Here is a 25,242-nt window from a genome sequence, read left to right on the forward strand (position 1 = left end):
AGCTCCCCAGAGTGTCCAAGGGTACAGACCTTGTTTTCCCTTTGGTTCAAATCCCCCCAGCACTTCCCATAGTGTTCAAGACAGTGAATTTCTGCTATGCTTATATAATAAACATTTTTTTGGTGGGGCTGGGGTTACAGCTTAAGATATAAACAAACTTAGCTAGTGCTGGGATTACTCAGGGATCAAAGCTTGCAAAGCAGGTGCTCTACTGCTTGAGCCACACCTCCAGTCTATTTTGCTCTGCTATTTTAGAGATGGGGGGTCTCACAAACTAGCTGCCTGGACTGGCCTTGAACTTCAATCCTTCGGCTCTTAAGCCTCCCGAGTAGTTAGAATTACAGGCATGAGCCACCAGCACTGGCTTGTTTATATCTTAAGCTGCAACCATGGCCTTATGAAACCTAGAAAAAAATTAACCTGGAAACTGTCTCCATACAAAACAACCTTATTGGGTCTTTCCCTTACAGTTAAGTATATGTTCACAAATCTTATCAAAGCTATTTGATGATAATAGTCTTTCACATTCACAGAATTCCAAGTGTACAAAGGGTCTTCCCTTGCCTTGTTTTCATTGAAAGCCTCATAACACATCAGCTATCTGACAGGACTGAAATTATTATGCTCATTTTACAAATAAAAAAGCCAGAGTATTTTTTTCCTTATTTATTTTTTTTGGTGGTACTGGGAATAAAACTTAGCGCTTCATATGCTCTCCCTCTTGAACCATGTCCCAGCCCTGGAGAAACTAAATTTTTGCTCAACTATAGAATGAGCTGTGCTCATCACACTAACACCAAACAAATTCAGTGGCTAAACAATGAAATTTGAATTAAAATATTCCTAATTTGAATTTTATTTTTAATAATGTTAGGGTAACGATGTAGAACTAGGAAGTTTCTAAAGTTACAGGAGCTTTGCAAGTAACTACAGTGGAGGAGGAAATACCTGGACTGCAAACTAGACAGGAAGCTAACACCAATGTCTGACATCAAAGCCCTGCACCAATGTCCCAACACCAATGTCCTACACCAATGTCCCAACACCAATGTCCCAACACCAATATCCCAACACCAATGTCCCAACACCAATATCCCAACACCAATGTCCTACACCAATGTCCTACACCAATATCCCAACACCGATGTCCTATACCAGTGTCCCAACACCAATGTCCTACACCAATGTCCCAACACCAATGTCCTACACCAATGTCCCAACACCAATATCCTATACCAATGCCCTGCACCAATGTCCTACACCAATGTCCTAACACCAATGTCCCAACACCAATGCCCTGCACCAATGTCCCAACACCAATGTCTCTACACCAATATCCCAATACTAATGTCCTACACCCATGTCCCAACACCAATGTCCTACACCAATGTCCCAACACCAATGTCCTACACCAATATCCCAACACCAATATCCTACACCAATGTCCCAACACCAATGTCCTACACCAATGTCCTAACACTAATGTCCCAACACCAATGCCCTGCACCAATGTCCCAACACCAATGTCTCTACACCAATATCCCAATACTAATGTCCTACACCCATGTCCCAACACCAATGTCCCAACACCAATGTCCTACACCAATATCCCAACACTAATGTCCTACACCAATGTCCCAACACCAACGTCTTGCACCAATGTCCTACATGTTAGGGTTGACAGCTTCCTACCTTGTATTTTGAAATGAGTCCACCAGGGGTCTCTCTCTGGCCCAGTAACTGCTCAGCTCCTGTAATGTATGACTCAACTTCCTTCTGGGACTCTTCCACCCTCAGCTTGACATCCAGTTCTGGTGACACTTCAGTTGAGTTCTTCAACATTACATCAAGTTCTACCAGAGCAATCTGTGAAGGCCAAAAATAACAAATTAACACCTGGTCCAACTTCTTAATAAATTCATAATCTCACATTGTGTGTGTGTGTGTGTGTGTGTGTGTGTGTGTGTGTGTGTGTGTGTGTGTGTGTGTGTGTGGTCCTGGGGTCTAAAATCAGGGCCTCACACTTGGTAGGCAGGTGCTTTACCACTGGAGACACACCTCCAGCCCTTTGTGCCTTAGTTATATTTCAGATAGGGTCTTGCTAACTTTTTGCTTGGACTGGCTGGCCTTAAACCAAGCCCCTTCTGCCTCCCAACTGGTGGGATTACTGATGTGCACTTAGCAACCAATATTTTCTGAGAACCAATTTATATTTTCTGACTACACATAGGAATGTCTAATTTAAAATATGTCTATTTTCTAATATGCCCTAAATTATAAAGAAATAAAATATAATTCAAAAGTACTATTTTATAAAACATTTCTAAGCTCAGGGACAGTCATCTCCCTTCCTCACCCACTATTGAGTTCTGAACATTAAATTTACAAAATAAGGAACATTAAAAACAGACCTGGACTTTCTCTTTTGCCTCTTGAATCTTTGCTTGAAGCCCAGCTGTGAGAAGGCACTGGAGGGATTCCTGGCTTGAAATATTTTGAACATCCATTTGTAAAGTATCTTGAGTTCTGGCCAGAAGCTCTTCATACATGGAGCCTTTTGCAATAAGATGCTGTTAAAACAAATTGAAGAGTGATCACAGTAAACCTCCAAATTACACGTTACACATTAACTTTAACAATGCACCAGGAAACTTACAAAATGTTAGCTATTAATCCAGAATGAGGCAAATTTGTATTCTGAAGAATGTTACTTTAAAGACACATTTTGAAATTTCCTATTATAACACCATCAGGTTCTGATTCACATGGGCTTTTATAGATTACTTTTCCTATAGTAAACTCTTCAATAAAATAAAGACTAGAAGTAATACAATGCCAATACAAAGAAAATAAGTTGAGAGAACAGTAATAAATCTTAAAATGGAATGTTCTAAGTCAAACTAATGTGGAAGGGAATTCAATAAATGTTATCAGAGAAAATGACTACTGGAAAATAACCCTTTGCAATTGTACTTCATGCAACATACCGCAATAAATTCCAGATAGACAGAAAGCTATATGTAAAACATGAAACTATGTAAAGAATAAATTATCCATGAAAATCAATCTGCTGTCTGGGTGTTGGAGAGTCTTTTTAGATCAGAGTAGAGAAAGACAAGACTACCTAACTACATAAATCTCTCTGCAAAATAAAATAAACTTCTTAACAGTCAACAACTTGGTATAAATATTTGCCAGAGAAATGAAAATTGATCCCACTTCAAAGAACTTGTGTAATTCTGTAAGAAAAATCCCACGAATCCAAACAAAACTTTGAAAAAAGAAGAACAGCTCACAGGATCTAGTCATTAAGGTACTATAAGATAAAATAATAATGACATCATTTTTCAGCTCTCAAGTTAGCAAAATGTGAAAAGAATTTTAATTACAACTCAAGGGTAACATGAATCTGATAAAATAGAAATCGTATGCCATCAACTGTGTAAAAATTGATGTTATTGGTCTTTGGGCTGTAGAATGATAGTGATTTTAATTTTCTGAAATTAGAGCATTCATTTATGATTACAATTATTTTCTCTTTTTTAATTTAACAAAAGAGCTCATGTAAAATAATAGAAAGGCACAATAGAGAAAATTCCTTTCTCCAAATTGGCCTGCTTAGTTATTTAATAAATCATTCACATATTCATTTAAAAATATTATTTTATATATGTTTACTACATACCAGAAACTATACTAGAAGCTAGGCATAATGCAAGATCAACAGAGAAACTAATTATTTTTATATCTTATAGGTATTACTTTACAGATATAAAAGCATACAGTATAAAAACACAACTCTTTTAAAAACACAAGTAGGATTATTTATCCATGCTATTCAATAACTTATATTTTTATTTTAAAATATATCTTCATCAAATATTTCATCCAATAGTGAGCTACTCAATTCATTACTAATAGAAATATATTTCAGCATGACTGTATTTTCACGGTAAATGTTTTGAAAATATTATGAATTAATTTTAAAATTGCATCTTAAAAAGAATCTTTAAAACAGTATTTTTACCTCATTTCTTTCACTAAAGTAAATTCCATATAGACTAATAAAATAAAAAAGGAAATTAAAAAAAACACTGGCCAATGAAATAAGTTCTTTCCAATTATATTTTTATAAGGATATAATATTTTCACTCTTCTAAACAATGAAAACACCAAATGCTGAAATAGACCCCTTCACAGAAATGCAGATTAAGGAAAATTTATGTAAAGGCTCCTTCATTCCATCAACCTCCCATCTTGTAACTTATGACATGCTGCACTGGTTTTATAGCTGAGCTGGAGCTCAGTAAAAACCTCAATTACACTAAGTAATATTGGAAGAGACTCTCACCTCTTTGCTTTTCAATGATGCAACTGCCTGAGAATCAAGAGAGAATGGAGTGCTAATGTCAGTTACCCTCCTGTCACCAGGAGGGGAAGTGGCTCCTTCAGCAGGAGGACTTCCAAAGCACATGTTGTTCGTTCTTATGTTCCCACCACACGGAGCTATGTGACAGACTGAACTCACTCCTCTCTCAGTGCCCTGTGACAAAGGGGGTTATTCTAATCCCATTCTCTAACTGGGAACTCACACTCATAAAGTATTTCAGCCACCATCAAGGCCAATGTCTAATGGATCCAAATCCATGCCAGTTTTTAAAACTCTAAATAACGAAAATTAAAACTGTAGGCTTATAACTACTTTAAAACCTTTTATTTATCTTAAAACACAAGTCCACCTAAGTCCACCACCATGAAATACTATTCCACTCATACCTGTAAGGATTCCTTCATAGAACTGTCCACATCATCTTGATGTCTCAGAAGATCCAAAATGAATCTGGCTTCTGATTCCCAGATTTCCACCTGTCTGACGAGTCTTTCAACCTCTTCACCCACTTTGAATTGTCCTGGGGATTCTTCATTTTCTTTTTCGTGTTCCTCCACAGCCTATAACATTCAAAATTATCACTAAGAAAATGTCAGCACTTCCATTTTAAAAAGTAACAGTGCCAATTCAACACATTGTCATATGTCATTTGTGTAATGACAGAAATACATCCTGAGAAATGCATTATTATTTGTCACCATGGAGCCATCACAAAGTGAATGTAGGTAGATACACTAATACCATGGCCTACTGCACACCTAGGCTATATGGTATAGCCATAGTGGCATATTTGCTCTGTCACTGGCTAAAACACAACTTGTATTTTAATGTTATAAGACCTAGTTTGGACAATGATAATACTTTATGATGGCATGCATCACTTCACAAATTAAAGGTTTGTTCATATATATTATTTGAATTACTATATCATTCTTATCACTTATATTTCCATTTTATAGACAAGATTAAAGCTTAGAAAATCAGGCTTTATAAACATGTATAAACCTCATAAACAATTTAATTAAATACAGCTTTTAAGTAAATACAGCTCAAAAGAGACTCAGAGCTGGGCATGGTGGTGCACGCTTATAATGCTAGTATTTGGGAGACAGAGGCAAGAAGACTGTGAGTTCCAGGCCATCCTGGACTATGCAGCAAGATCCTGTCAGAGAGAGAGAGAGAGAGAGAGAGAGAGAGAGAGAAGAGACTTAGAAGAATCAAATTTCAAAAATTTTCAATCCTCTCTCATTATTAATCTCTCAAGATTGATAAACTCAGTTTTATGTGACAGCCACAATTCCAAAGTTGATTTTAATCAGATCACATTTTAAAGACTTATATTTTTTAAAATATTGCACAAATTTAGATCTTTTCACAGTTTCTCAATTAGGCTTTCTTTGGGGACTTTTGTTTGTGTGATTGCCACGGTTGTTCTCTTCTGTTCTGTTTGTTGTTTGTTTTTTGCAGTGCTGAGGATGGAACCCAGTTTCCCACATGTTAAGCAAGCACTGTGCCACACTGTGCTGTGTTCCAGCCCCTGATCAGGCATTCCTAGGATTAGAAACCAGCACCCCAACATGGCAGCTTCCAAAACCAGTTGAAATTACTTGCTTAACTAAGGCTCTAAATTGTTATTCTGTAAAAGGCACATTTCTGAAACCTTGGGTGTTATATCTTACATGTGTTTGATTTATAACTTATTTTTTATTCCTTTTCCATAGTCTTACTTATAATCTAAAGTCCTCCAAATTATCCAACAAAATAAGAAAAATCAGTTATATTTACCCTCATTTCTCCATTTAAGAGAAAGCAAGCAAGATACAAAGAGGTTAGAGCTCACCTAAAGCTAGACCATTTCTGAGCAGCAGTGAGAAGTCTTCTAAAGAATTATCAACTCCATTTACACAACTTAGAAGTCATGTCTGTTTGCATATGCTGGAGAACCCCACAGTGGAGTAGGAGACACAGCCCTTTCATGCTAGCAGCTACTTCATGAAGTGAGCCTCTTAAGAATTTCCATAGGGGCCACACCTTGTAATGTTAGCTACTTGGGAGGTTGAGATCAGGAGGATGGTGGTTCGAGGCCAGCCTGGGAAAATAGTTCAAGAGATTCCCATCTTCAAACTAACCAGAGCAAAATGGACTGAGGTATGGCTCATGTGGCAGAGCGCCTGCTTTGCAAGGACAAAGCCCTGAGTTCAAACCCCAGTTCCACAAAATAATAATAACAATAATTTCCCTAGGAAATTACATTATAACTGTTATCTAGTGATCCATACATTTACCACTGTTCCAACTATATGTTTTTCTAAAAGAAAAAGACCAAAGGTAAATTATTCCTATATACAAATGAAATACCATTTTACCTTTACATCCTGATCGTGATTTTCCAGAAGTTCTACTGACATATCGGTTGAAAAATTGACAGTTGGTTTTTCTTCTTTAGATAGAATATTTCCAGAATCACCAAGAATTGGCTTATCCTGCTTTTGTATAAGTGGCAGTTTCATTTCCTATAAAAATTAATGTCATGAAATTTAATGCTCACATTTCTACTTGTATGCTAATATATACATATATATATGTGTATTTTTTTTTTTTTTAGTTTACTTTTTTATGCAGTACTGGCCTTTTGAAATCAGGGCCTTCACCTTGAGCCACTCCACTAGCCCTTTTTTGTAAAGAGTTTTCTCAAGATAGGGTCTCACAAACTATTTTCCTGGGCTGGCTTTGAACCATGATCCTCCTGATCACTGCCTCCTGAACAGCTAGGATTACAGGTGTGGGCCACTGATGCACAGCTTGCTAATATAGTTTATAAATGATAAATGGACATAATATAGACATACTTTTAGGATTTATCAATCATCTATAATGTTATAAAACATGGGAATTTCTCAGAAAACACCTAAGTCTCAAAATGTTAAGAATAGGAAAAAGAATAATTTAAGTTAAAATTAGAAGTCACTGTGCTAAACACGAAGATAAATACAGCCCAGTGTGCGTTGTAAAGGAGTTGAAATCTAAAAAGTAAAACAGTGTTTACATTATTCTTTAAAGACAAAAGAATTCCAACTAGAATTTCAACTAGAAGGCTATGTAGTGGGAAGGTCTGAGGATTCAAAGATCTCTTAGACACACACCCAAGAGAAGTGAAACCACATCCACACAAACACATGCAAATGTTCACAGCTACGCTGTTGGTCCACGAAGCAGAAAGAACCCGATGTGCGGGGACTGATGAATGAATAATAAAATGTGGCACATCCACACAACACACTCTTGGTCTCCAGTGAGGAGCTCCATGCTATGATGTGAGAGCATTACCCAAAGTGAAATAAGCCGGTCGCGAAGGAGCGCAGCCCATGACTCCACTGATGTGCAATTTGCCCATCGTGCACGCCAGGCACGTCTGCAGGAAGGAAGGACACTGGGTCCATGGCTGCCTAGGGCTGGGAGGTCCAGGAGGAAACCGAGAGGGACTGCTAATGTGGACAAGGGCATCTTCTCGAGGTGACGAAAATGCTCTAAAAGGAACTGCGGTGGTGGCTGCGCGGTTCCGCGCACCCGCGCGTACACTTTACGAGGGGACTTGTTTGGTATGTGAGTTACAGCTCAGTAAAGCTATTACCCCAAAAGCACTTGCAAGCGGAAAGCTGTTACCAAAACCAAAAGAAAACTTACAAGCGGAGTTTTGGTGATAAACTTCCTCCATCTTTTATTCAGTCTTCTCAGTTCTTTAGAAATGGACGATCCAACTTCCTCAGTGCTCACTTCCAGGAGGAAATTTCCCACTTCGTTTACAGTTGTGTGTTCTGCGCTCCACCGCGACAGCGTCTCAACGGGAACCTGTGCCAGGGACAAGCGATGTATACGCGCTTCGTGCCCAGCGTCTGTCCTGCTCTTCCCTACAACTCCCCACTGAGGCCAACTGTGACCAGAAGGGAGTGTGAAGGCTTCGGCCACAGAGAATCCCAGCTGTGCTGTGTGGGTGAGCTTTCCCTCACCACCACGTGGCAGGTGCCAGCACCTCTCTCTCTCCCCATCCTGGACTCCTAGGAGGTAGGTCTCTAGGCTAAAGGATTAGCTAAGAGGACCCATTTTTAAGCCATTCACCCAACAACATAATAATAACAAGCGAGGGCTGGGGGAGTGGCTCAAGTGGTAGAGCACCTGCCTAGGAAGTGTGAAGCCCTGGGTTCAAACCCCAGCCAGCACTGCCAAAAAAAAAAAAAAAAGAGAGAGAGAGAGAGAGAAAGACTTAAGAAAAAAAATAGTAACAAGAGCTAGAACCTTAGGTGTTTTGATTTTTTTCTTCTATAGAATATATGTTGCCATGTCCCCTCAAAATTTCAAGTACCCCGCAAAATCTCTGCTAAGTTAACACAGCTATTTCTCAGGTATGTCTATTTTAACATAAGTCTTTTAAAGACAGAAGAACTGCTGAAAGCCAAAGATGTGGACTTTTAGTGTTGATCTAGGTACAGGGAGAAGTGATGACTCACTCACCCCTAAAATGCTCTAATTTTGCATTCATACACCAAAACACAAGTTCCACTTCATACCAATCACCTATTTTCCATTAAGTAATTCTAGGTTCTGTTTGAAAAATGTTTAATCAGAAAAGCTATGTATATCTACTTGCAAGTGAAAAGAGCCGATGGAAGAAAGAAAAAGACCTAAGATGAACCAGATTCATGGTTAAAAATGAAAATGGTGAATTGCATGGCATTTCTTCTGTCCCTCTCCACAGCAGCCTAAGGTACTTGATTTTTCTTCTCTAGAAAGTTAGAAAGGTTTTAGAGGTGAAAGGTTTCAACCAAATGGGGAATATGTAACTTTTTAAAAAACAATAATTTATTTTAAATGTGTCTATAAAGTATCTGGTATTTCAAGACTTTTATTTACTCTCCAATGAACTTACCGAAATGTCTTCTAAAAACTGTACTATGTATGCAAATTAAATGCCAATGAAGTCTGTGTGTTTGTGTGTGTGTGTGCATGCATGCATGCATGTTGGGGTGAGTGTGTATAAAACCTATAGTGTGGAGGAAGTGTCCTTTTTTGGCAATTAGGAAGACTTCAGAGAGTTTTCCCAAAGACATGTTCACTGTCCTTTACACTCTCATCTTAGAAGCAAAAATGAGCCTCTAACCAAAAGGAAATTGAAAAGTACCATTGAGAAGGTGTCACTGGGCTACAAATACCTCTTTAATTTGTTCTTTCTTTGTTTCCTCAAAACAAGTCTTCAGTAAGCGAAGGTTTTCCACATACATGGCCCACCACGCCAGCACCTTCTGCAGGGTAGACTTCACATCACATATGTTTTTCCTGTACACACAGATACTGTGTTCCATCATCACGTATTGTTCGTTAAGATTCTCACACTCTCCAGCTACAACGTTAGCAAAACGAGAAAGAAGTCTTAGAAAACAGTTTGTGTTAATGAACAAGCACAGTGAAGAAAGCTATTCCAGCAGCAAAATAAACATGCTCGATCAAAAGTACAAGCAAGAATTGTCCAAGGAAAATATTCAAGTAATAAAATATAAAGGAAGAAAATGTCATCTTTAAGTGAAGGTCACTCTGTCAAAAATGAACTGGACTACTTTACCCAAGTTCTTAAAAACTTCTCCACATCTTTGAAAAGAGGTATCAAGTTGAGCTAGGAACTCTTTTTCTTCAATAAAATTCTGCAACGCAAAGGAAGAAATAGTGACAGTTTTTATCTTAAAAATATGCCAAGAAATCCATGAAGATGCTGATTGAGGCACGTAGTTGCCAAAACCTCTTTAATACTAGGATACGACACATTTGGGTAGTTGATGAAGGATAGTTAAGGCTTGGGAGATGTGAGTGTGACAAAATACACATGTGACATCTATCTGATGAGATGGATATTATGTGAGGTGATATGGCTCTACAGTGGTTTCCCTCTCGTGGGAAAAAGTAAGTTAACTACAGCAATTTCAAAATCTCATAGAGCATATATTTTACTAATATTGCATACTCGTCTAAGTTACTCTTCATGTTTTATAAATATTAGTAAGTTTTTATTAGATATATTAGGGTATGTTATAAACACCTATCATCTACCACACAAAAACCATTTTGGGCCAGGTGCCTGTGGCTCACGCCTATAATCCTAGCTACTCAGGAGGCAGAGATGTGGAAGATTGAGATTTGAAGCCAGCCTGGGCAAATAGTTTGAAAGACTCTATCTTGAAAAACCCTTCATAAAAAAGAGCTGGTGAAGTGGTGCAAGGTGTTGAGTGCCTGCCTAGCTAGTGTGAGGCCCTGAGTTCAAATCCTATAACCTTTTGGAAACTACCATTAACTAAATTCTGTGATGTCAAAATACAAAGCTAATTCAAAACTCATCTATTATACATTCATTTTGTGCCAGCGAACTACTATGATTACTTAAATCAAAAAATGAAAATTCAAAACAAGCTAAATAAATTTGAAAAAAACCCTCAAAAATCTAGACCAATTTAAAATGATGTTTCCTACCTGGGAACATACAGTGTTTAAATTATAAAAATTTTTCGTCATCATGTTTTACAATTTTTACAATGAAATTTACAATTTGGATTTTTCATTTTCACCTCTCATTTCCAACAACAGGGAAGGAGAAAGAAGGCTAAGCCCCAGCTGAAGAGGGGACAGTTCTGTGATGCTTCAGGTTTAGGTTAGGCCTGGACATTCCTATAAATTTAAATCTCTTAAAACAGTTTTCCTAAAAATGCACTGTTTCCTACTAAAACTTGGGAGCTAAGATCAAAATGTTCTAAAAAAAAATTCTTAAATGAAATCTTGAGTTGGAAAAGTTTTAAATAGAAAACAAATTTTGAGTAAGTGAAAAAACATCACCACCTTCTCTACTATATTTTACTCAGTCTTCTAAATAACGCTGTCTTGTCTTTCTCGTCCCTCCCTATGTGACTACCTGTAATTCTTTTCTCCAGGCAATATTGAAGCTAATGAGAGTTAACAACAAAAAGCATCCCCAAATCTGAACAGTTACTGAGAAACTGTGCCAAAGAAAAATGCAAGTCCAGCACTCAGACATGGAAAATGTTGCCAGGACACAGGATAACTGCAGCTTACACGCCAGTCCTCCAGCAGTAACTCCACCGATTCTTTGTTTCCATATTTGACGTTCCAGACATCCAACTTTGATTGCACTTCATCTAGCAAACCCAGAACTGAGCACTCATAGTAATGGAATTCTAGACGTGGAATGAATTTCTTTTCCAAAATGTTGTTGATCCTGGGGAAAAAAATAAAAAGTGCATGTTTTAGAAATTTAACTGAATCCAATTGACCAAATGTGAGAAATGTGTTTGGCATCTTAAAAAATATTGAGATGCTGACTATTTCAAACTCATGGAACTCAGCTGCATCCTCAAGAGCTGGGGCTTCTTTCTCTTTTAATATAATGTAAAACAAGCACTGTAGCAAGATATAAAACAACTATTTCTAAGGTTAAAAAAAATTAGGAAATTTGAAAACTTCTATACAACTATCTTTTTTAAAAAATTTATTATTTTTTTTGGTGGGACTCACAGCTTCACACTTTTTGCAAAGCAGGCACTCTACCTCTGAGCCACACCTCCAGTCCATTTTGCTCTAGTTCTTTCGTAGATCCTCCTGATCTCAGCCTCCCAAGTAGCTAGGATTATAGGTGTGAGCCACCCGTGGCAGCCCAATTAAAACTTTACATAGTAAAACCATTTTATTATGAAAGCTAACCTCCTCTTATTATTCGATAAGTTAGTGATTAGAAGAAAAGAAATGACGCGAAAGGCCATCAAGTGAATAGCTCTATATTTGAGTTTATAAAGTGCTTGCATATGCCTGCTCGTGTTCAATCCAGTATCCTCATGAGACATGGACAATGTGACTGTCATTATCCTCCATTTACAAATGAGCAAACATGCTTAAAAACACAGAGCTTACATCACAGTACTCCATCACTCAATAAAAACTGGATGCTGCCATGTACAGTGTTACTAGGACACCAACACATGAAGGTATTGATATCAAGATTTCAAATCGGATACTTGTCAGAAATTATCTATGAATCTGCACTTTTGTGATCCCTGAGACATCCTGTGATTGCTGAAACATGATCAGAGCCAGCGGCTGTGAGGTGGAAGTGTGACCAACCGTCTTTTCATTTCCTCCAGTTTCTTGGGTGGCACCAGTGGCAAGTGTTTTTCATCTTTATTTTCAAAGGACAACAGAATATTTGAATGGTAGTCCAATCTGTCCATCAGACTCTGAAAGAAATATAGCCAACATAAAGCAGATTTATCGTCCAATGCTATAACTGAGGGAGCCTTCACCCCATTCATATTAGGTCCTTTTCTCAAAAGAAGTCAAAAAGCCTGTTTCTTTATTAGATTTGTGAATATATATTTTAACATGTATGTGTGTGTGTGTATATATATATACATATATATTTTCTTTTTTTTTTTTTTTTTTTTTTTTGCAGTACTGAGCCTTGCACTCAGGGTCTACACCTTGAGCCACTCCACCAGCCCTTTTTTTGTGAGGGGTTTTTTAAGATAGAGTCTCATGAACTACTTGCCTGGGCTGGCTTCAAACCATGATCCTCCTGATCTCTGCCTCTTGGGTAACTAGGATGACAGGCATGAGCCACCAGCGCCCAGCAGCATAAATGTTTTATGGGGGGTTTTCTTGTTTTGGAAGTACAGGGGTGTGAACTCAGGACCTCAGTGCTTGCTGGGCAGGTGCTCTTACCACTTGAGCCATTCCACCAGCAACATAAATATTTTAAACTGGAACTTTTTACAAATGAAGCAGACTATAGTTTCTTTGGTAAACCATTATCAAAATTTTGGGAGGTTTTTTCTATTACGCCTCATTCCTTTGGGGGCTTTTAATCTTATGCATCAAATTCTTCCATACCATTTTAGTGAGAACTCAATCTCCCTCGTTTTAAACTAGCCTCCCCCACCTCCCAACAACAGCCTTTTGTTTTGGTCAGAGTTTGTTGTGGTTTTGGAAGTTACTGGATCATATCCTATTGTTTCAACCTGGGAGAAGCAAAATGTTCATAAACTTTCAAATCCCAGGGGATCACCCTACACCACCCTCCCTTGCTTCCCTACGACCAAATCTTCCTCAAGAACAGTCCCTAACACAGGTTTGATTGCTCCATGTCTCTTTTTCTTTTCCAACCTTGAATAAAGTCATTTTCTCTTGGGTTAGAGTCATGGCTTCCGAGTAACTCTGGGAGACTGGCATTTCTTCCTCCATGAGCTCCTCCACCTCCCGGAGCCACACCTCGATTTCACGGAGGGGTAAGGGCAAGGCGTCATTCAGCTGTCTTTCCCAGACGTTAATCTGAAAATAAGGGAAGATGGCTTCAGCAGGGTTCACCTCGCTTATTTCTTCATGTACAGTATGTTTAATTCATTAAGATTTCTCTGAAAGCCAAGACTAATAAATGGGCAATCTTCTTAGTTCTAAATATAATTTTGCTAATTGCTAATCCAGAATATAATTTGTTCAAAAGCACAAATTTTGGGTAAACCTGTAAATTCTATGCAGTCCAGTCCTCTAAAATGTTTATTGAAAGCATTATTTGAAATATTTAAAGCATTCCTCTAAAATGGAGTGGTATGACCTTATACTACTGTTCACAAGGCCTTATGTCCCTGTGCTCTTTGATACTGGAACTCTACTTGCCACAGAGATTTACAGATTATTCTCTTTACTGCTCTTTACATATGTGAACATATGTTCACATAGATATCTCAACTTATCTCTTAATATCTGTCCTTCACCAAACCCTGCTGCAAACCAGGCACACCTCTTCCTTCCTCAGCCTGCCTGCCACTCCCCACAGGCACCTGAGTCACACATTCCCCAATGACTTCTTCTACCAGGATTTTCCTCCAGTCTAAACATCATGGAAACTCTTCATTCATACAATCATTCATTCCTTCATGAGCAAACACTGTACAAGCAACCCAGTGTGAAAGAGCCCAGGCTTCTAGGGGGCATGTGGTCACCCCCCCTGCAGAATGTGGAGGTGCCTTACATACAGTGTTCTCAAAAATTAAATAAACAACATAGAACTTCAATTTACAGAATTTAAAAATACATTGGCACATACATTTAATGTGTATTTTACAAAGACATATGAAGCAAAAAGACACACACTAAACAGTTCAAAATGATGGACATAGAAACAAACGGAAATGAGTATTAAAAAGAAACAAACATACAATAACAAACAAATAAAAACTAGAGCGGGCCTGGCCCAGCCTATGTGCCAGGTATGAATGGAAGAGTATTTTTTTCTTTTGTTTTGTTTTTTTTGGTAGGACTGGAGTTTGAATTCAGGGGTTTGCATTTGCAAAGCAGGTGCTCTCCTGTTTGAGCCACACCTCAGTCCATTTTGTTCTATTTATTTTGGAGATGGGGTCTCTTGAACTGTTCACCCAGGCTGGCTTCAAACCTCAATTCTCTGGATCTCAGCCTCCCATGTAGCTAGGATCAGGTGTGAGCAACCAGTGCATGGCTAAGAGTAAAGTTTAGCAGCAACTCCCTAACCAGAGGCTCAACCAGAAAAATAAAAGCCTCAGCAAGCAATCAGGAGAGGAAGACAAGGATACAGCTGTGGTCAAGTGTGGCAAGTGGTGTAACAGAGCCCGGGAGAGGGTGCAGAGGAATACTAGACTGTGGTCACCTCCAAGGTCATCTCCTTTCCTAACAACCACACTGGCTCAATGACAATGTGACTTTCTAGCCACAAACCCATTCGCTACTTTTATGGCAATTCTCATCCAAAAGACACCATTGTGAGAACCAAGAACCAACCAAAATCTGTTTCACTCATGGAACTTCCTTTGATGAGTGTATAATCTATATTTTCATTTTCTGTGACCTAGTTCTACTCAAAATGAATCATAACTATTCCTATGGCTCAATTGTTTTTAATTAGGGGAAAGAGTAAACAATATGTGTATTGCATAGATTGATTTTTTTTTTTTTTTGGCAGTACTGAGGTTTGAACTCAGGGCCTCATGCTTGCAAGGCTTTACCACTTGAGCCACTCCACCAGCCCTATTTGATTTATTATTAATTCAAAAGCATTTATTGGGTGCCCAATATATGTAAAGCAAAAAGCTAAAGGACATTTAACCAACTATTCAAATACACAAAATGAGAACAGGGGTTGGGGGCATAGCTCACTGACAGCACAACTCTGCAAAGAAAAAAAAAGTAAAAAGGAGGGGGGAGGAGAAGGAGGAGGAGTAAGGTGCTGGTGACTCACTACTGTTATCCTAGCTACTCAGGAGGCAGAGGTCAGGAGGAAAGAGGTTTGAAGCCAGCCCTAGCCAGACCTTATCTCAAAAATACCCAACACACACATACATACATACATACATACATACATACATACATACATACACACACACACACACACACACACACACACACACACACACACGGCTGGTGGAGTGGCTCAAGTGGTAGAGCAACTGCCTAGCAAGTGTGTGGCCCTGAGTTCAAACCCCAGTACCACCAAAAAAAGAAGAAATAGCTAGGATCCTTAAAGGCACTCCAGTGTATGCATACAATAGAGTGTTAACTTTTATAGTTTTTCCATTTTGTTTTACCCTTTTTTTTTGCCTTGCAAGTTTATTTTTTCAAAGTACATTTGGCAAAGACAAATTCACAATTTCAGATCACCAAGTACATGACATTAAGAAACAAGTTGAAGAAGAATCAAAATATTTGCATAATAAACTTAATATAAATATCATGTGCTTTTATTATATCTAATGGTTTGTGTATTTGCCAAGAAATAAAAAAATCATAACCTGAATGAAAGAGAGGCTAAGAATAACAGCTCTAATTCAGTTATAATTCCTTGACAACTAGAAGAAAGTTGTCTACATTTTGAACAAAACCAAATTTGTACTTTCTAACTCCACACTCAAAATATTTATGTAGCATCCAGAAGAGAAAAAAACAGAAGTAACATTTACCCTCACTCCTCTCCTTTCTCACCTAACATAGAAAACTGTTTCACACTTCCTTTCTCAGACCATTTTGAATTTGGCTGAAAATTGATACAAGATCTTACCAAGTCAAAATCAGATAATGTTACTATTGTCTGAGGCAGGCTTAAAATGAAACCATTTACTAGGTACTTAAGGACATCTGTATCCTACTGAAGCAGAAACTGTCTAGATGGTATTAACCTTTATACACCTGATGACTTTAAAATTAGTACAGCTCCCTTTGCCACACAGAGAAAATGAGCTTCGGCCTACCTGACTGAAGAACAGATTTCCATGATATCACCAATTTGCAGCACTTACACTGGCACGATAATTCTTTTTGTGCTTTTCTCATTATTTCTAGTAATTCTTCCAAACCATATTCTGCAAAATTAGGCCAGGTCTCTGTGGCCTGGAACAGTCTGAACTGTGCAGACAATATCTTCTTCATTGACACTTGCGTTGTTAAGGACCTGTCACAGATAGCTCTTGTCCCTTTACAAGAATCATGTTGGAAGCTGTGATGGGCAGGTGCTGACCGCCACCAGTGGAAAGACTCCTGGAGCTGCACCAGTTCCTCAAAACTAGGTCCACCATAAGCCACTGGACAAGTATGTGCCATAGGACATAAACCGTGCAGAAAACGTATTCTGAAAACAGGTTCGCACTCCTGACAGCCAAGTGGGGTTAGCTAACGTTTGCTTCCTGGGTAAGACTAGGGCAAGAAATTAGGATTTTGTAAGCCATACAATCTCCCTATAAATTATTAAAAATCATCTCATTATCTATTTAAAATGAGTGACTTTTGTGATTTGTAAATTATACCTCAGTAAAGTTGTTTTCTTTACAAAGGAAAGGCTGGAGGGTATGCATTGAGTTGTAGAGTGTCTCCTGCCTAGCAAGCATGGCCCTGAATCCCTGAGTTCAAACCCCAGTACCGCCAAAAAAGAAGGCAAAATAAAAGACATTTAGAGACCAAAGAAAGCTTAGCAAATTATAAGATAGAGTTGGAGGGAGTTTTTAGGCATATGGGAAATGAGCTCAAAGGGAACAAAATCTAAAGGAAAAATTAGAAATGTCAATCTCTAGCTGAATATGAAGGACAATTTTCCTCTTAAAATATATGGTTACATACATATATGTTTGAAAACAGCACCATGAAACCCACTTAAAACTGTTGAACAAAAGGGGAGAGGAGACAGAAGTTAAGGAACAGAAATAGAAAGGGTTAATTTCATCAAAGTACATTATATGCTTGCATGAAAATAGCACAACGAAACCCCTTGGTACAATTAATTTATGCTCATAAAAATAAAATAAAAACTGGTTGCTGAAGGCAAAAAAATTATAACACAGTCTTGGGGACTTTCAAGCATATGTTTGTGTCACATACTTCATACACTTGCATTTATTTATATATAAAACCTCATAAAGAATGGGAGGTAAATGAATCAGTTTCATTGCAAGCATTTTACATGTTAAAAGAAACTGCAGAATTCTAAATAGACCGTAAAATATTTAGAATGTATTTTGTAATCCCTAGAACAACCACTAAAAACATGACCAGATCTGAGTGCAGGTAGTTCATCCTATAATCTTAGCTATTCAGGAAGCAGAGATTAGGAGAATTGTAGTTCAAAACCAGCCCTGGGCAAATAGTTCTGGAGACCTTATCTTGAAAAAACCTATCACAAAAAAGGGCTAGAAGAGTGGCTCAAGTGGTAGAGCGCCTCCCTAGTAAGTACAAGGCCCTGAGTTCAAAGCCCAGTGCAGTCAAAAAAAAAAAAAAGACAGGAAGAGATAAGATCAAAAAGTCAATAGACAAATTAAAATGAAATTCTATAAGGAAGAAAAACACTAACAATTCAAACAAGGCAAGAAAGGAAGGAATGGATACACAAAAATGGAAGAAATAAAACAATCATGAATCTTAAACATAAAGTTTTAAAATACATGAAGAAAAAAATTGACAGAATTAAAGAGAAATTTCCACAGATTTTAACATATCTCTCTCAGAAGATGACAGAACAACTGGACAAAACGCCAGTCAAGACAGAGATAATCTGAACAACACTATCAACCACCTTATCTTAATTGCTATTGATAGAATATTATGCCCAACAATTGCAGAATACACATTCTTTTCAAATGCACGTGGCTCTATACCAGATGCTGAGCCATAAACCAAGTCTTAATAAATTAAAAAAGGTGAAAACCATACAGATGTAGTCAGACACAGACACACCCACCCTTCTTTACACACGATTTCTGGGTTTATCACCTCTTTCAAGTGTCAATTGATATTGACATGTGATGGCAGGAGAGGCTGAAGGTCAACCAAAAAAAAAAAAAGAATCATCTACGGTGACAAAATATATACAGTTCACCAAGGCACACCAAGAAGGGACAGCATTACAACTTCAGATATGCTTGCTGCTAAAAATTCCTTTTAAAAATCTAACTACTCTCCAAAAATATAAGAACATTATTCCATTTTCCAATGAAGCACCTCGCTGTCGTTCACAGAATTCCTTATGGAAGTCTAGAGTAAAATCTTCAACACAACAAAGATCCCTATAAAAACATTCTTCTAACAACATAACACAAGCAACCTGGTGGTGGAGGCCTTTCCAGCCTTCCCTCAGCTGGAGCTGGTCTTCACTCTCATTCAGATCCCCTTCGAGTGACAGGACATCCAGGAAGGATTTTTTTTCTTCATTGAACGACTCCATAAAGGTCAGCAGGCTCTACAATTAGAAGAGTATTTTAAGACTGAAATGTTTAATTCCATTTATAAAATAGAACTTGCTATTTTGAGGTCTACAGCTACAGGTCATTTTTAAATTTTGACTTAGACAAAGATAAAATCCTTGAATTCAGTATCCTCTCTCTGATCTGATTTCTTTCTTGAGTGTACCCTTACATCTGGGTCCCAGCATAAATGAAACGTAAGTCTCGGCTTACGACCCATCAGTAATGTTGGATTTCTACTGGAATGGAGTGTCAAGGCCAGCTGACTCTAGAGGACAAAGTGTCCATTGGTTTGTCCTCCCCAAATATGCATTCAGAACAAAGTAAGAATGAGTAGGCATGAGAAGTACACCACAGCAGTTGTCTTGCAGAAATGACTTTCAATGAGTTTAAGATTAACTGAGCTTGAGCCAGTTCTTCCCAACTCACTGTATATAGACTAAAAAACACTCTCCCTCCCCTCAAATTTTTATTAAAAAAAGCTTTAAAGCTTTTACATTTGTGAGCTATGTTATTATTTATGAGTTACTCATTTCATAAGTATTATTGAAAGCAGTATATAATTACTGAAAATGTTTCTAATTACATTTTATGTGAGCTGGATATATTGGTGCAGGCCTATAGTCCCAGCTATTTGAGGTTGAGGAGGAAGAATCAGAACTTCAAGGATAAGCTGGGCAAAATAGTGAGACCCAGTCTCAAAAAAAAGAAAAAGTATAAACCAAGAAACAATAATTTATTCTCTTCTTTCTGATAATTAATCTTTTTTCATTATTTAGAGAATACTTTATTAGTTTCTGTAATCAAACCCACGTAGATAAGACCTTACATATTTAATACAGTGCATTACCCCTGTTCAAATGGAAAAAAAATTAAGTTTAACGTTTCTAGACCAATATGGCTATTAATTTCTGTACAATGCCAACTCAACACAGTAAACTGGGATACTTTTTTCCAAATCTGATAATTAATAACTTCATAAATCCTTTCATTTCAGAAACATGTATCTATGATACATTACTAAATTATGCACGAACAAGGCATTTCCACTAACATTGAGCATCTTACCAATAAAAAGAATCTCAGATAAAACTAAGGGTGAAGACATGAATCTGCTGTTCAAACCAAAGAAAGATGAGAGTGTCTGGTCCCTTCCTATCTTGATAGCTTCAAGCCAAATAGGAAGGTGTGGCCGAAAGTCACACAATCCTTTGAAGGTTAGCTATGGAAACTCAGAATTGGTTCTAAGAAACAGGACTGAGAAATCTTCCTTTGGTTCCTTCAAGACTGTACAGCAAATAACTACTTACCTTGGGACAGCCACAGGGTTATAAACAGCTAGGACTTTCAATCTAGGTCCCTATTCAACCCCTACCTCTCAGTAGCTATGTAACATTAGATAAATCATTTAGTCCTCTTACTGTCTTCTCTGAAAAACTGAAATAATAACACCAAACTCTGAAAGAGGGCTGAGCCTGTACAATGCTTATCACAAGGAGCTTGCTCCATAGCAAACGCTTCCTATAGGGCCATAATAATGGTCGTTATTATTCCCCAAAGGACTTCTTGGTTGAGGACTTGTACTGTAATTCTGGAGTGTCCCATTGCTGACTTCCTGATTTTTCTTTTCAACCTTTTACCGTAAGGGGCAAGATAACAAATGTCTGAGGCTTTCTGAGCCATCTGGTCTCTCTCACAAAACTCACTCTAGGATTGCAGAATGAAAATATCTACAGACAGTTCTTAAGTGGGCATGGCTCTGTTCCAGCATCATTTTAGTTACAAAAGAGGTGTCAGGATTCATGGGCGAAGTTTTGCTGACCCTTGATGTACAACCTTGCTGTTCAAAGTACTCCAAGGACCAGTAGTAGCAAAGTCACCAGGGGCCCCCCTGTCAGAAATGTGGCATCTCAGGCCCCACCCCAGAACCACTGAATCTGAACATGTATTTTAACCAGATTACTCAGGGATTCAGGTGCACGTTTAAGTCCTAGAATTGAGCCTTAAGACCTGGAGTTGGTTTGACATTTTAAATATTTGACTCCAAGAGTTTCCTAAAAATGTACTTCTCTAAAAGAGTACAGATAGGTGTTTAAAGCCATACTTGGGCTGCTGAAGTGGCTCAAGAGGTAAGAGTGCCTGCCTAGCAAGCAGGAGGCCCTGAGTTCAAAGCCCAGTGCCACCAAAATAAATAAATAAATAAAGTCATACTTACATGGTATTTTGTAAAGTAGGTCTCATTTTCTGAATCTGTTAGTGCCTTCTGTAGTTTTTTCTCTTGCAGAGTAAGCCAGACCATAGCTTCTTTCACCTTGTCCTGTAATACACACACACACACACACATACAAAGACACTTAAACTATATCCTAAAGAAACTTGGTGATTTAACAATAAAATTAACAACTTAAAAACCAGTGAAATAGTGTCATCATTACACAGCAGTGACTCACTCTGCCAAAGGGTGATTTTGTGTGTTTGTAATAACACCTTAAACTTAAAATAGATTGAAACTAACCTCTGAACATCATAATGTACTTAAAGAAAAAAAAGCAAGCAACTTCCTTTGAGGGGGCTTATTTCCATTATTCTTCAATTTTAGGGAACACTTTTCTAAATCACTTTATAGTTGACATTTTATAAAACTGTTTTTCAATATATCAACATAGGGGTAATCCAAGAGAGGTTCATTCCCTCCTCCCAAAAACACTAACATCAAAAACATCTTGAACATTTTAAGAGCCTAAAATAACACTATTTTTTTGGATATGCTATCATATAGAAGTGAGCAAATGCATATTTTTTTCTTAGATTCTTGCTGAGGAGCTAAGCTTGCTTGCATTTGGAAGCAGATTCTGTTGTTAACTGATAAAGCAGAAGTTACACCTTATTTCTAGTCTCCTCCTTTTGGTAGTGGTACTGAGGTTTGAACCCAGAGCCTCACACTGGCTAGGCGGGCACTCTACCACATGAGCCACTCTGTCAGTCCTCTTTTGTGTTGAATATTTTCAAGATAGGGTCTTGAGAATTATGTGCCCAGGCTGGTGTCGAACCTCAATCCTGATCTCTGCCTCTTGAGTAGCTAGGATTACAGACATGAGCCACTGGTGCCCAGCTTATTCTTTAACCTTCATTTGCTTTCTTTCTCTAGTAAGCAAGAATGTTTCTAAATTTTTGCATCTAATTTCATGGACAGTTGGCTTTATTTTGGATGTGAAAATTAATAAGAAAAAAGTAGCCCCTCAGCAGGTCAGAAATCAGTGAACTGAATTATAAACTGGATCTCAGCTTGAGTGTCACTTCCAGAGTCTGCAAGAACTGGGCTTTGGCCTGGAACATAACAGCTGGAAAAACACAGCCCCGCTTGTCAAACAAAGTACATGTAAACATGTCTGAGAAAGCAGTGGAGAATAAACTTGAAAAGAATATTGCTGAACATTTTACAACATTCACATCATGCATTTGTCTTCATAGAAGCAGAGAAACAGTTGCTTACAGTTCAGTGACTTTTATGAAATTTCTAGCCACATTTTGTATAACTGGCTGAAAGTGAAAGGGAAAAATCGAACAATCGAATAGCAATCTAACAGTCATTCAAGAACATCTCAACAAAGAAGGATCAACAGTGCAACACAATGTTTCCATTTATGAGTTGTCCAATTCCATTTATATGAAACTAAAGGCAAAATGGAAGTGGGCTAAAATTCAGTGGTAATGGTGGCACAATCACATAAGGACACTAAAAACACTGCAAACTGTCTACATTAAGTAGTTGGACTTTATGATATGTGAATTATATTTCAATAAAGCAAATAGAAGTTATAATAGAAAAAATTTGATATCTCTAAAATTGTTTAACAACTAGCTTAACTCAATTGCTCCTATATAGTGCCTGCTCTGATTTCTATCTTGATCACTGAAAGGCCTGTGTTAAAGACTTGAGCCCCGGATTGGGGCACTGGTGAAAGGAAACTGTAAGAGGTAGGCTTGGTGGGAGGTTTTAGGTCAGTGGGAGTGCACTCTCAAAGAGGACTGCAGAACCCCAGGAGCTTCCTCATTCTCATTTCTCTTCCCAGCCATCAGGTGAATGGCTTTACTCTGCCACAGGAACCCTATCCTGAAGTGCCACCTAACCACGGGCCCAAAAGACAAAGGGCCAAATAACTGGACTGAAATATCTAAAACTGTGAGCTAAAATTAAACATTCTCTCTCTCTCTCTCTCTCTCTCTCTCTCTCTCTCTCTCTGTATCTCCAACCTTCCTCTCTCCCTACTCTCTCTTTTTTGAGGCAGGGTTTGGCTATGTAACCCTAGCTTACCTCAAACTCAATACACAGCCCAGGCTAGTCTCAAACTTTCAGTCCTCCTGCCTTAACTTCCCCAGTGCTGGGATTGCAGGTATGCACCACACCTGGCAACCTTTTCTCTTTATAAGCTGATTATCTCACAAATTCATTCCAGTAATGCAAAACTAACATAGGGCCTATCTAAAAATTGTGATAAATTATCACTTTTAATTTTCAAAAAGTAGACTAATTACAGTGAAAGAAATTAGAATACTGGTTGCCTGGGATGAGTAGTAAAAGCAAGAAAAAGGCATGCTGGGACATTATGGGTAATAACAATGCTTACATCATGATTTCAAAATTAGAGCGTGTTTTACATTGGTGTATGCATTAGTCAAAACTCAATAAACTATACCTTTATGTTCTGTATGCAATTTATACCTCAAATTAAACCACTAGTAGTGTACAAAAAAAATAAGCTAGGGTTGTAGCTATGAGACATACCTGAGCCCCCTCGACAGTCCCAGGGCCATCCTTTGAATACTGCAGGAACTGTGCCACATAGGTCATGATAGACTTTTCATCAGGATCAACAACATCCACGTCTGCAAGACACACCACACTATCAGTCAGCTTGCACACTTTCCTTTCACTAACACCCAGGAACAAGCTATGCCATAGCCTCTGTCTTGAGCTCCTGGGCTTTTAATGAACCAAAGTAGTTGACTAGCCATGCAAGTCTCTGCTTGCTCTTCCTGGCTGCAAGCCTGACAGATGTTGAGCTTACACCTGGAGTCAGAGAGATGTGGGTGGAATCCCAGCATGGTCCATGCATAGCCTCAGTTTCCTAGTAATGAAGTGTTTTTACAGCTGTTGTATTTGTGAGGACAGAAGCAGTTTAGAGCATGAAGACATGGTGCAGAAATTCGTCCAGGAGAACAGGAACATACAGCAACTGGAATTGGTACCCCACACTGCTTGCTCTAGGCATTTGTGCAATAAAGCATCTCCAAAAGTATACAAGGAAGTTATAGGGAACACTCGTTTAAGACAGTCATGAGTTTATTCACTCATTCATGGAATAAATAAATTAGCATACCAAGAGCCTTCTATGGGACAGGCTTTGTTTTGCATTAAAAGAGTCCACAGCAATGAGCTGGGTGCCAGTGGCTCACAACCATAATCCCAGCTACTTGGAAGGCTGAGATCTGGAAGATCATAGTTCAAAGCTAGCCCAGGCAAATAGTTCGAGAGACCCCCATCTCCAAAATAACCTGAGCAAAAATGGAGAGGTGGTTCAAGCACAAAGTCTTGAGTCTCACAATGAAATAAGTTTGAGAAATGCAGAGTTACTCAGGGTTAAAATGATTTAAAATTTAAATTCTTTATGTACAGGACTTCTGCAGGCATATAATAAAACTAAGTGGATCATAAAATCACAAAGAAGGGCATATAAACGTCATAGATAAGATAATTTAGGGATGGCTGTATTTTGTCAAAACAATATAGATTATTGAAACAGAAATCTTCTCTATGAATTCAGTTAAACTCAGTGCAATAACTATTTATAGAGAGTTAACAAATGGAACCGGCAGGGGCTATAAGGACACATAAGGTACTGTCCTCATCTACAGAGACCTTCTGATTCATCCCTTTATTCATTCAATAAATAGATGCCAGATGTCCTAAAACATTATCTTCCCCACAGGAGTTTATCATTAGGAAAGTGATGGAGAGCTTGTCTTGCAAGTGCAAGGCCCTGAGTTCAAACC

General features: G+C 38.1%; 1 protein-coding gene across 11 annotated transcripts in view; it reads right to left on the minus strand.

Annotated features, from left to right (window-relative positions):
- The window catches only part of Syne2 (spectrin repeat containing nuclear envelope protein 2), a 300,742-nt gene that overhangs the window by 206,880 nt on the left and 68,620 nt on the right, over positions 1–25,242 (minus strand). For 10 of the 11 annotated variants that reach the window (XM_074067817.1, XM_074067815.1, XM_074067812.1 and 7 more), the window contains 13 exons: positions 23,975–24,075; positions 21,404–21,505; positions 19,050–19,184; positions 13,601–13,765; positions 12,563–12,675; positions 11,501–11,663; positions 10,005–10,083; positions 9,598–9,785; positions 8,075–8,239; positions 6,757–6,903; positions 4,777–4,950; positions 2,412–2,570; positions 1,693–1,866 (listed from right to left, as the gene is read on the minus strand). In XM_074067817.1, the coding sequence (XP_073923918.1) occupies positions 1,693–1,866; positions 2,412–2,570; positions 4,777–4,950; positions 6,757–6,903; positions 8,075–8,239; positions 9,598–9,785; positions 10,005–10,083; positions 11,501–11,663; positions 12,563–12,675; positions 13,601–13,765; positions 19,050–19,184; positions 21,404–21,505; positions 23,975–24,075 (1,865 nt within the window). The remainder of the gene's footprint in view (positions 1–1,692; positions 1,867–2,411; positions 2,571–4,776; positions 4,951–6,756; positions 6,904–8,074; positions 8,240–9,597; positions 9,786–10,004; positions 10,084–11,500; positions 11,664–12,562; positions 12,676–13,600; positions 13,766–19,049; positions 19,185–21,403; positions 21,506–23,974; positions 24,076–25,242) is intronic. The other variant, XM_074067818.1, reaches the window with a different exon arrangement.

Source organism: Castor canadensis, chromosome 3, assembly GCF_047511655.1.
Source record: "Castor canadensis chromosome 3, mCasCan1.hap1v2, whole genome shotgun sequence".
In the NCBI taxonomy this organism is placed as follows: domain Eukaryota; kingdom Metazoa; phylum Chordata; class Mammalia; order Rodentia; family Castoridae; genus Castor; species Castor canadensis.